A 12653-nucleotide genomic window follows, 5' to 3' on the forward strand; every position below is an offset into this window, starting at 1 on the left:
CAAACCCCGGCGGAGGCTAAGTGAGGAGGCAGAGGATGCTCGTCTGCTTTCTTATTGGCTGTTTTGACAGCAGACAGCCTCTAAGTAGGTCAGGGAACATGAGAGGATTTACCGAGCACCCGCGGGAGCCACTCTAAGACACTGCAACTGCAGGCCCGGCAATAATGCGAAATGGGATCCATATCGGCTCAGAATCCCTGTAACCTTGCGTTAGTCTGAGGTTAGAGTAATGAGGATGATTAGGAAGCCGCCGACATGTTTCTCGTCTCCTTTTGAAGCCGCAACCAGACGTCTCCGCAGTCGCAGCTACCGCACGCGAAGTCACCACCCGCTCCTGTGCATCAGCGCCGAGTTCCTTGTTGTTTTTTCTCGTCGTTCAGATCGGAAGGAGGGAATGGGGGGGGGGGGGGGAAACAAGAAACCATGAGGAATAAAAAGTTGCTCTTGCTTACATCATTGGGAATAAGCAGCTCCTGAGATGTCTGACAATTGGAGTCCATCCCTGAGAGAGAGAGAGAAAAGACGAGCATCGACTGAGCAAAATTGACATATCTGACAGTTGAATATTCATTCAACTCCTTTTACTTAGTGAAGCCACACAAACTGTCACTGATATGCCGGGCGGGGCGGGGGGGGGGGAGAGCCCTTTGAGCGGGGAACTGCTGGATATAATAAAGCAGTTAATTTCCATTTTAATAGACCGGTGTTTAACACGGCGCTCATTCTTCTCCGTGTCCCAGTCCTCTGACTCTGCGGAACGTATCATTTTGCATAATGGAGAGCTGTAAGCCCTCGTCTCCTCCCCCCTCACGGACCTCGAGCGCATTACCCGACAGCCAGCTTTTTATTTCTCAGGTCTAAAGGCAGGTTGAAAGTCTAGTGACAGACGGAGGAGCGGAGACGGGGAAAACTCTGCAAGCTGCTTAATTTACGTGATTGATCAACCAGAGCAAGCGCAGACTGCTGCTCTACATACCAGGCATGATGGTCGAAGCCTGCTGGGCGATGGGACTCAGGCCTTGCTGCATTGACAGCTGATGTAGCTTGGCCATCTGTAAAGAAACAGAAAGCACAACGTAATGCACTAAAGCCATAAACTACTCATCTTTATGATATTTCCTGAAATGGTCTCGCTGTACCTCTGAGTGTGGAATGCCGTATTGGTTTTGCAAAGCGTAGGCCTGTGAAGAGAGCATCCTGCATTAGGTAAATTACAGCAATAAAACACCACACACGGGTAATCCATCTGCAGCCTCTTAATGGAAGTGCTTCACTGTCGATACACACGTGGTTTTTGTTTGTCAAGCAGAGAAATGAGCGTTTGTAGTTCAGCTTAACACACTCTCTGATTTGTCCAGGCTTTGAGATGCATCCCTTTCTGAGAGTTCTGCCTCCACACGCCCGCAACAATAAAAGTGAATTGAATTTTGCCTGTGGTTGTCACAGCGTTAAAAATGACAAGAACATCCCTTCTCCAAACACCCCCCCCCCCACCCATTATCTTAAGCAGACTCCCAAATGTTAAGCCCCCCCTCTCTCACTCCACCCATAGATACTTACTTTAACTTAATTTTCTATCTGTCCATCTGTCTATCTATTGTAACTCAATTCTGCCTGACGCCAGCTGTCTGGCTTCTATTACCAGTGCATCTTATATGGTCATAAACTGGAGAGGCCATTACAATGCATTAGAGCTGCTGTTTGTACAGGAGAGCACAAAGAAACACCACAAATTAGCAGCAATTATCTGTCAATTTACAGCACGAGTGATCTAAATCCTGAAGTCTTCGTATGTCATTACCCACAATTATTTTTCTTTTTCTCAATCTGGGGCTGATTTGTCAGAAGCTGCTGTTTCTGTTTCTTATATAATGAGAGAGAGCTGCTATTGCTGCCATGGGAGGAATACTCCTGAAGCCGAAATGTTTCTGGTGCAGAGCGAGGCAGGACTAAAAAAAGAGACTGGTGGTGGTGGTGGTGGTGTGTAATGGCATCGAGTTTCAGGAGGGGTTACAGCTCTTCAGACGGGGTAGAACAATAGCTGCAGCTTTACGCTCAGCTGTTCCTTTAAATGCCTCAGGCCAGATGATGGACTGTGTAAATTTGGACATAGCGCACAACCTTCAGATCCTCACAGCCCCCCCGAAACCCCATTCCTGCCCTCTGCAATGCAGCTGAAGAGCAGCTTCTGGAGATATCTTTTTCTATATATAGAAGAAAGGAGGTGATTCTGGTTACCTGCTGGAGGTCCAGGCCTCCCTGGGTGACGGAGTACAGAGGGTGGGGTGCAAAGTCGGACGCCTCGTACACCTGCAAACACACGAGGGAAGCACAAAAAGGGAAAAATGTGCAGCTCATTACTGAAATATCTTCATGTTTATGAAGTCCAGACACTCATTATTTTGTGATGATCACTGAGTTTAAATGTGTTCTTAGCAGCTGGAACCCTCCATGTAAAAAAAATAATGAATAAAAACTTCCAATTTCATTTTTCCCCCTGCTCTTTCACTTCAGATCAAATGTGGTCTTTGGTGGGCTCTTGAGGCTGCATTTCTGACACTTCAACACACCTAACAGGCTTATGGGCCATGACTCATCCGCAGTCCCTTTCCCCATTCCACTTCATTTTCTCCCCTGACCAATTATACAAACATCCCTTATCGCGGTGCTGCCTTCATTAAAAGCCATCTCCCGGTGACCAGGACCTCGCTGCGGGTTTATTTGATAGCTTATTATGGGTAATGTCAAATACACAAAGCCATTCCGTAAATTGAGTCTGAGGCAGCACAAACGGCGTCAGAACTGCTGACAGCTATGCAGAATATCTGACTGCTGCTGCACTCGGAGGAGACGGCAGGCCTCCAGTCTCGCTTGCTAATCTTGTGACCTGCTCCGTGGGAGGGAGGGACGATATCTGTCCCTTTCTCCAACACCAGCGTCTGTTCCGCTCAAACCCACCGTCACACGCAAAAAAAAAACCACTACCAGGTTGACATTTGTAGAGTGAAATGTCTTTCAACTTTGATTTCTGTGTGGCAATCTCCGGTTGTGAAGCCAATGCTAAAGCGACTTAAACCTGCATTCTCTCTAATGTCCACCAGGGGGCGACTCCTCTGGTTGTATAGAAGTCTATAGAAAATGACTCTACTTCTCTCTTGATTTATTACCTCAGTAAACATTGTAAACATGAGTTTATGGTCTCAATCTCTAGTTTCAAGTCTTCTTCAATACAGCATGATGTTCATTTAGTACATTATGGTCCATTTAGAGTCACACAGACCATAAAGCAGGGGATGGTTTAAGGCGGGGCTACACAGTGATTGACAGGTCTCTACCAGAGGCGTATTCTCAGCGTTATTCCTCAGCAGTCCAAATAAAATCAATTCCTATCACTGGTTTAAAGAAAAAAAAAAGAAAAAAAAAAAATGGCGACGACCAAAATGCCAAACTCGAGGCTTCAAAGCAGCAGTCCACAAACCAGTGGGTGACGTCACGACGACTACGTCCACTACTTATACAGTCTGTAGTAGGGACGGACAACTTCTGTCTCCAACACCACAACGACGTTTCTTTAATTTCAGCACAACTAACACTAACAACTAGCCGTTGAGAAGACGTTTTTGTCTCATAAATTTAAGATTTATAATCTTGTATTTCTTTCTTTGAATATTACCCCTTCTCCTGCTCTGTAATGATTTATTTGTTTACCCTCCGATTGCCCAAATACGCCGGCATAGAGAACCACGGTTCTAGTCCATCATAGATAATCCTCCCAACATGTGTGGTGAAAATCTCTCACCTGGTTCCCTGCGATGAGGAGGGCAGTTGGTGAGGGGCTCGGCCGGTAGGGGATGGTAGCGCCCTTCGGAGGAGACTGAGTCGTCAAAAACAAGACGAGAGGCTTAAAAAAACATCTTCATCATAAATCTCATGGACGTGAATCAACTCTCACATCCACTCCGAAATGACAACAGCACTTCTGTCAAACAGCGAGACACTAAGTGCAAATGGTGCGCAACTCTTTGGTACATTAAGATACAATAACACTTAATGTTGAACTAAACTGCTAATGACACTGACATTATTCCCTCCCTTGTTTTCCTTTTGATAATATTAGTCATTGAATTATTGGAGTGCAGCGAGAGCTCTTTGTTGATAATGGCTCTGAGCTTTAGTTTTTGCTTCGGCGCTGCAGTTTTCCCTCTGGATAAATCAAGCATCCGCGGACGAGGAGACATTTGGAGATAAAATTCTTCAAACACCAATGAGAAAAGGAGATTATCCAGAGTACATGACACGGTATATCTTATCGAGTCACTGCAATGTTGCCGATACGGTTTCAGCTTTGGGAATGTGGAGCATCTTTTCTGCGGGAGCAGTCACAGCAAATTCTTTGTATAACTTTGCATAATTTTAAATCTCGGAGCCAAAAGCGAGAAGCCGCTGGTACAGAATCCTAATGAAACTCGCAAGCCTTTGAAGAAAGCCCTGGAAAACTGGATCAAACTAGCAATTAGTCAGTCAGGTCCAGCTGCAGCGCTAACACAAAAAGGACTTGTGCACTTCCACGAACACACAGGGAGAAACTGTGCTTGGGGTTGTTTTCTTTTCTTTTTTCTGTCTCTCATCTCGTCTCCTCGATTTTCTCAAGAGAGCCGTTGTCTAAAGGTGGACAGATTTTGCTGCAGGCCAGTTTGTTTCCTGTAAGCAGCTCGGTGTCCTCTCCAACGACACTGAGCTCCGACCTGAGAGCGGCACCTTTCTTTTGTCTCGCCCCGGCAGTTCAGACCGCTAAAATAGTAAAATAGCTACGCACTTCCTTGATGTTTCCTAAGTTGGATGAAGATAATGCTACCGACACACAGTTGCATAACACAGAAGGCCAACGCAGCATACTCAAAATGCATTAACTTCTTCTGCAGCGGAATAGACAAAAAAATGCATACTGGTGAAATTAAAGCATGCACGTCAACAGCAATAATTCCCTTCATGCAGCTGCAGAGCTCCGACAACGTGTCAGCTGTAGGTGTGGAGTGAAGAGAGGAATCGTGCTCTTCCTACCTCCAGGATTACTGTGCAGATGAGCCTGACACACTGGATTACAGACTCCTGATTCCCAGATATCGTCACCCCTCGCTCAGTGGAGTTGGGCAGCAAATCCCCCGCCACCTGTATCTGAGCTCCGGTGCTCTGCAAAATGACAGGGTTTTTAAAGAGAAACAGATTAGTTTGATTCCAGAGATAGGACGAGTCGTTATTACGCTCCTATCCGTGCCTCCCTGGTGGCTTTGCTGACCTTATGTTTTTAAACTGATACTGACGGGAGATCCGACCGTGCTGTGGTGTGTTTAACGTCGAGCCGTGACAGGTTAGAGATAGATGAAGTCACCCATGGTCAGCAGACGTGTCCTTTCCCAATTCTAGCTGATATATTCCCAATAAAGTATGACTGCAGGAGAGGACTGCTTTTAAAGATGTATGCTGATGTCTATCAGACTGCAGGGTTTGTTTGGACGCCATTGTTGAACAACGCGCATCTCAAAATGCTTCTATAAGTCGGCGTGTGTCCTGTGGCAACCAAACAAGACAAAACAAATCTGTAACCGAAACCAATTTGGGCGATATACGCGGCTCAAAAATCCGTCTAGCCGCATAAAAATCAGCTGGATGCCGTTTGTCGGCGAAGGTAAAATTAGAGCGACTCTATTTGCAGATCGGTACAGAGCTAAAGTTACAGTGTCAATCGTCTCTGGCAACAGATGTGACACCTTTTTAATCCTATTGTTTCAACTGGGACTAAATGTAGTCGGGAGTTTTTCCCCTTTCAAAGTTGCCACTGCTGAGTCATACCGTTCGTTGGGTTAAGTGATCTATCCGGACAGCATTGTCTCCACAAATTTCCTGCCTTAATGGCCTATATCCATTATTGTTCTGGCGCCAACCTACATGTAAGTGCAGATACCATCACTTTGGTCCTGACGGAAATATCGCCGCAACTATTAGATGGATTGACATGAAATTCTGTTTCGTCACGGTGCCCAGAGGATGAACCCTAATGACTTTGGTGATGCCCTGATTTTTCCGCAAGCAGCCTTTTCAGGTCAAAAATGTAACTTGTGCAACGCTTGATCATCAAATACCTACAAAACGAATGACATTCCCATCAGCCTCAGCTGTTTTTGTGTTTTCTGCTCATGAAAGTGCTGCACGAATGAGTCCTACGACACAGAAATGAGTCTGCATTTTTGCAGTTCCGGTTCCCTCGTCTCAAAGTCATTGTGTTTGTTTTTTTTAAAGCGTTTTTGGTTAGATATCTGAAATAAGCTCTGTTTAACACAAGCTACAGAGATTTGAACGTAACCAGCTGAACTAAGACTGTGAACGTAGTGCACATTATACCTGCTAAACATTAGCATGTTAGCATCCAGGCGTTAGCATTTAGCTCAAAGCACCACTGTCCAATTGTGTGTTCCAATATCCACACTAAAAATTCAGTGTGCCAGAAAAAGATTAAGTCTGTCCCGAGATACAGTACGTCACATGCAGTTGCCAAATAAATACCAGGATGTTCGACTGCATCTGGTTGCATTTTGCAGTATGCAAGCCAGGCTAATCTGACCCACAATCCTCTGCACAGCGGACATATGAGCCAGAGGGTCAGAGTTTAAAATACAATGTTGCGATTTGGAACGCACTGCAAGTGTAACCTCACAGATCTGCTTGCATTGTGCATTGTTAAAGGAACTTAGTCTTGTTATTTACGACTTACTAATACTGCCAGAACATCTTAAAAAAAAAATATATATATATATATATATACTTATACTTTTTTTTAAACGTTACTTCTTCTTTGTATTCGAGCGTTATTACTTTATACCATTCTGTTGCTGTAGATGAATGTGACCACCTTTCTAACTGAATTATACTGCGATACTGATTCAGAGCATACCTAAAATGTATTGGTGTAAACAGGAGGACTTACATTAATGTGGCACAAAACGCAGCAGGGGAAAAACAAAACAACAAACGGCAGCAGAATTGCGGAAAATGAAATATCTCTCCCTTCCAGCTGCAGTTTATTTCCCCTCGTCTCCAGAAGCAGATTTGTTCTCTTCATATTTCAGTGTTCGGCCAGTCTGTGCAGCAGGGGCGGGGAGGATGGGGTGGATTTGTGTTCTGGCTGCTCACCTCTCTGATCTCCTTTATCTTGGCCCCTCCCTTCCCGATGAGAGAGCCACACTGGCTGGCGGGGATGACCAGCCGCAGGGTGACCGGTGGCTTGGAGCTGATGGTGCCGTTGGCCACCAATGCATTCAGGTCCTGGAGGGAGATGAAAAAAACCGTGAGAGTCGGCAGGAATGAAAGAAGGAGAGGAGGGAGAGAGAGAGTCCAGTGGGGATGATCAGACGGCAGGGGTCAAGGTGGAAATGGAGAGAGAAAAAGCCACTGGCGGCTTTTATCTCCAACAATTAGGACTGAAGAGGCTTTGAATTTGAAACCACTTCACTTTATCGGCCAATTTAGGATTCATAGTCATATAAACACACTTTACATTTACATCCATAGTCCTTACTCATTAAGTTAAGTTACTTTGCTGAGTGTTTTGAATACTGGGTATCAAACAGTAGAACATTTGTGAAATTAAAATCTCCCCAATTACACCACTTATACCTCGAAATCCAAAACTATGAAGCGCAAAGCAGTGGCTGAGTTGGGCCAAACCAATCCCAAAGTAGCCATTCTACCACATCAACCATAAACTGTATTATATATATATATATATATTCAATATGTATACAGGAAGTGGACGTAGGTGTTGTGACGTCATCCATTGGTTGGTGGACAGCTTCTTTGAAGCCTCGAGTTCAGTGTTTTTGCCGTCGTCATCTTGATTTTTTGCAACCAGTGAACAGAAGTGACCATATTTAGACTATGAAAGAGTGACGTAGAGATGCTGTATATATCTCTGGTAGAAACCTGTCAATCACAGTAGCCCCGCCCGAAAGCATACCCTGCTTTATGGTCGATGTTTTTACTGAGCAGGAAGCAAAAAAAAAATCCCGTGTCTGCTCTCCTGTGGATGGAGATCGAGCTTTTAATGAATGAGCAGCGTGTCTCTGCGAGCCTTTTGAAATGTAAATACGCTGCGCTGTCTCTCTTCCCATCAGAGTTCAACCCACGACAAAACCGCGTGACAGAAGGCAAAGCCCGCTGCTTGCTTTTAGTGTGACTTCAGAAGGGGCAGCGCGGCACCTTAACGGAGCTTTTCCAACGACTGTGAACGCCGCGTTTGAAAAGCATCCTGTGACGCGCCTCTCTGCTCCGCGTCTATATTTAGAGAGGCGGATCAGACTCTCTGACGTCTCGTCTCATTAGAAGAGCGGCTCGTCTGCACAATCAGGCTCTGGGCTTCATTTTCCTGATTTGATCTAAACATATGAGCCTTAACGACTGTGAACGTTCCCATGATTCTCTGTGACAGTGAATTGAAAAAAAAACTCTCACAGAAATAAGACTACAAGTACGATACCGTAGAATGCGTTGTGCTATTAGAGCATTCCTCTCAGATTATCACAGCGCCTCATTTGCATGAATGTTTTCTGCACTCTCGCGGCTACAGTCGGTGACAACGTCCTCCATTAAAACACAGACGGAAGCTCACACGAGCGATGAACTGTCAAATGAAAGAACTCTTGTGACTATTTAGACAGCGTCTGATACTCCAACAAAAAAAGCAGGTTATTCCCCTTTTTGTTTTTAATTCAATGTGTCGCGCGTACAATAACGCAGCTGTGGCGGGCGCGCGGTGTGGGTCAGCCAACGCGTTGCCTTGGAAACTCAAAGAGTTTGAGGGGTCGGGAACAGAGGTGGGTGCGAAAGATCTTCTAATGAATGCTGCTGCACTGTGCTGCCAGCCAGCTGAGCGCAGAGTCTCACTGTGATGCTAAATGTGAGGGAAGACGGCCCTCGTTCCAACACGTTCATTAAGGCAGTGATGGACAGACACCGCGGGGGTTAATAGCAGGAGGACCCTGCCAGCCACAACTCATTATAGATGATGACCGGGTTTATAAGTCCTTCTTATTCACAGGTACAAATTAGCATGATTTGTACTTTTTGTATGAGAGGACTGAACATATGTTGTTTTTATATGGCCGTGACAAATCTATTCAGTCTGGCTTTTATGTCGTGTTTATTAACTTTTGTATTATGATGCTATATTATGACGCCTGGTTTGATCGTGTTTTAGTAGGTACACGTTTTTATTTCTTATTTTATGTTGCTTTATTTCACTGGTTTGCCACTGCTTTATTTGTATTCATTCATTTTTCTTAACTTTATATCGTGTGCATTATTCGCTTCATCTTCTCTCTTGTTGTATTTTTTTCGTATAGTTAATCATTTGTAAAGCACTTTGACGTGCATTTCATATGAATAACACCTGATTGATAAATGGGTGGATGGCCCAATAAATGGCTACGTAATCTAACAAGTTATCGTACATCATTTTCTGTCAAAAAAGTCAAAAATGGTTTTACAACAGCAGCGAAACCACTTACACCAAATCTTCATCTGCAGTGTGATCGCGTCTGAAAGCGAACACTTTGGCCTCCATCTCTTCACTTTAGAATATAATCGATAGCGATAAAAGCACATAAGCGGTCATGTTGAGAGCTCAGGAAATACTTTCTTGTAAGTTGTAAAATCGTTTTGGGTTTTTTTTGGCTCCACAAAGACGTCTGAAAGCTTACCACATATGACGTCGCACCCGGATTGTTTTCCTCTGTTTATGAGACATGAGCTGATTTCACTGCTAATGAGTGGCATGCAGCACAGTTACCTCCTCCAGTTTGTACGTGATCATGGTGAAGGCTCTGAAGACGCAGTCTGTGGAGCCGGTGATGGTGATGATCCTCTCCGGACAGGAGCCCTCTGAGATGTTGACCCGGGCGCTGCTCTGTGGGGTCAGAGGTCAGTTAATCGTCAACAGTAACGCAAGAGTTTGACGGGTTTTTTGGTGCAAAATATGCTTCTTGCAGAGAGTTTGATGAGAAGATCGATATCCCTCTTTGTCCTTTTTAAATACGAAGCTATTGTACAGCCAGCAGCTTGTTAGATTAGCTTAGCATAATGACTGGAATCACAGGGAAAACAGCTAGCCTGGTTCTGTCCAAATGTGGTGAAATCCTCCTCCCAGCACCCTTCATAAAACCACAACTGGTTGTTTTTACACTTTGTTCTGGTGCTGATGACCCAAGTGAGATATAATAGTTTACCGAATAACCTAAGTGGTGCTGGTGTTACTGTGTTACCTTTGGGCATAGCTGGCTAGCTGTTTTTATTTCTTCAATTACAAGAAAAAGGAAACGAGTAACAAATGAATGAAATATTACCATCGCCTCTAAAGCTCATTAATTAACACCTTATATTTCATGTTTCCTCTTTTATAAAACACAGAATGTAAAAGCGACTGGAGGTGTTGGTAGGCAGATTTTTACTCTGCTTTCGACACAGCCAGGCTAGCTGTCGCCCCCGTCTTCCGGTCTTTATGCTAAGCTAAGCTAACTGCAGTGTTGCAGTCAAGACCACCGAGACTTTGAGGTGCTGAGACCAAGTTAAGTCCCGCCCTGCATGACACACATGAAAGAAATTCAACTCTGAGCATAAGCGCCCGACGTCCTCAGTGTTTCCTTCTCAATGTGGTGACTTTTGCTGGATACACAGATCTACTGTGTATGACTTTACCAGCCATAGTAACTGTGATCTGAACAGAACACCGCAGGAGGTAAAGTAGCAGTAGTTTTTCATTAATCTACACTCTATAATACTAATAATAAATATGATGTACCATAGCGTACAGCTCATCGTTCGTGTGAAGCAGTACAGCCAGCACACCCGAGGGAGGGAGGGAGGGAGGGAGGGAGGGAGGGTGAGGAGAAACCGAGAGCACATCTCTGTATCTCAGACTGACAATGTAATAGTTTCGTCTCGGGGCGTTTGGCCTCGGATGACAAATCTCCTGCCCTCCTCTCCCGTGTCCTTGAGTCGAAGTCACGTGACCAGCGGACGGACGGGGAACGTTTTCTCCAGTGAGTCATGCTCCCACTGTGACTGGAAGGCCCTGACCGGAACAGGCTCGTGCAGCGGGGAAGTAACAAAAAGGCCAAAACTGGCTCCTGGATGAATGGATGAGTGACTACCATGAGTGAGTGGTTCATCCAGCAGCTCTGCATTGTCCCACGACCTCGCTGTTCCTCCGTTTATCCATAAAAGTACAACGTAAAACCTCAGCAGCCGGGGAAAGAATCAAATCAGCTGCCACGGTGTCAGCCCAATTATTTCTTCAACACAGAGTTAACCAAGCGGCATTAGTTTGGTTGCACCCTTGAGATTTAAAGAAAAGAGGAGGTAACGCAGGAGCAGACAGAGAAGAATGAAGTTGTTTTCAAGCAGGAAAAGAAGGATTTGGTGGGAGAGCGGCAAGAAGAGGGGAAGTGAATGAGGATTTAAATTGAAAAGCTGCCGTTATTGCCCAAAAGGCATTTCGGACAATGTCCGAGCTCTGTGTTTATCATTAATGCACACTGAAAGGAGGCCCTCTGAGGTAGAATTATGTTTCTCTTGACATGAACCGGCTTGTGGTCAGAGAGATGTGGTCGTTCCTCGTCTTGTGTTTTAGCCTCCTTGACAGCTAGTCACACACACAAAAAAACATACAATCAAACGGCACAAAGCATCACTGATGAACACGATGAAAAGTCAAAACCGTGGACACAGTACCTCTTCTCGTATTCGTTTCACCGTCTCTCCTTTCTGTGGAAGAGAAGTTGAAGGACAGCTTTAAACAGAATCACATGTGCTTTGTCTGAGAGATCGCGGCGTCCTCGACCGCTTAAGTGAAACCGGCCGCGTCCAACCACGAAAGCCTGATTGGAATTTAGCGGCGCAATTTGCAGCTCGGGTTTCAAATGCGCGACGCGTCGCAGCGGCGTCCCCCGCACTGCTGTCTCCGAGAACAATCCGACACATCGGGACGCACACCTGCTGTGTGTGTGTGTGTGTGTGTGTGTGTGTGTGTGTGTGTGCCTGCCTGCCTGCCTGCTGGGGACAAAAGCATTTTGTCTTGTGTCACACCGCAGCCCATCCTCTGCTGGTTTAAAAGATTGCCCCCCCCCCCCTCCTCCATTTCATTTTTGGCATAAGTCCATCCAAGCTGTCACAGCTCTGCTCACACCTTCGTGTGCAAAGCTGGACCATCTCGCTCACTGGGCTTCACTCTGTTTCATGTTTTATTGCAGGAAGGCGTATTCTATGCGGCGCATTGTGATTCCGGTGTCGGCCTTCTATCGATGAGATAACCATGAGAGGTGTGGCAAAGAGACGGAGCGGCGAGTCATTAGTCCGAGTACTGCAGATCAAGTGCCTCTCTCTGTCGAGCTGCACAGTGTGTGTGTGTGTGTGTGTGTGTGTCGAGCTCGTCTCTCTTCCCGTTCCCTTATTTTCTTTTACGTATTTCAATTTCTGCAACACACTGCGGCATCCACGGTGACTTCTTTCCCAGCACTCTTTATTCTCTGCATTTGTTTTCCTCGTCTGCCATCGGTGTCTTTGGTGTTGTATTACGAAGGGCGCGCTAGCTGGAGCTACTGGTG

At 45.5% G+C, this 12653-nt stretch overlaps 1 protein-coding gene across 2 annotated transcripts in view; it reads right to left on the reverse strand.

Annotated features, from left to right (window-relative positions):
* The window catches only part of LOC306780478 (poly(rC)-binding protein 4-like), a 34896-nt gene that overhangs the window by 7477 nt on the left and 14766 nt on the right, over positions 1-12653 (reverse strand). The window contains exons 4-12 of one of the 2 annotated variants that reach the window (XM_079272871.1): positions 11782-11814; positions 9842-9958; positions 7189-7320; positions 5062-5190; positions 3800-3874; positions 2239-2310; positions 1140-1181; positions 977-1052; positions 453-502 (exon numbers count right to left, since the gene is read on the reverse strand). In XM_079272871.1, coding sequence (XP_079128997.1) covers positions 453-502; positions 977-1052; positions 1140-1181; positions 2239-2310; positions 3800-3874; positions 5062-5190; positions 7189-7320; positions 9842-9958; positions 11782-11814 — 726 coding nt within the window. The remainder of the gene's footprint in view (positions 1-452; positions 503-976; positions 1053-1139; positions 1182-2238; positions 2311-3799; positions 3875-5061; positions 5191-7188; positions 7321-9841; positions 9959-11781; positions 11815-12653) is intronic. The other variant, XM_079272872.1, reaches the window with a different exon arrangement.

This window comes from Melanostigma gelatinosum, assembly GCF_949748355.1.
Source record: "Melanostigma gelatinosum genome assembly, chromosome: 8".
In the NCBI taxonomy this organism is placed as follows: domain Eukaryota; kingdom Metazoa; phylum Chordata; class Actinopteri; order Perciformes; family Zoarcidae; genus Melanostigma; species Melanostigma gelatinosum.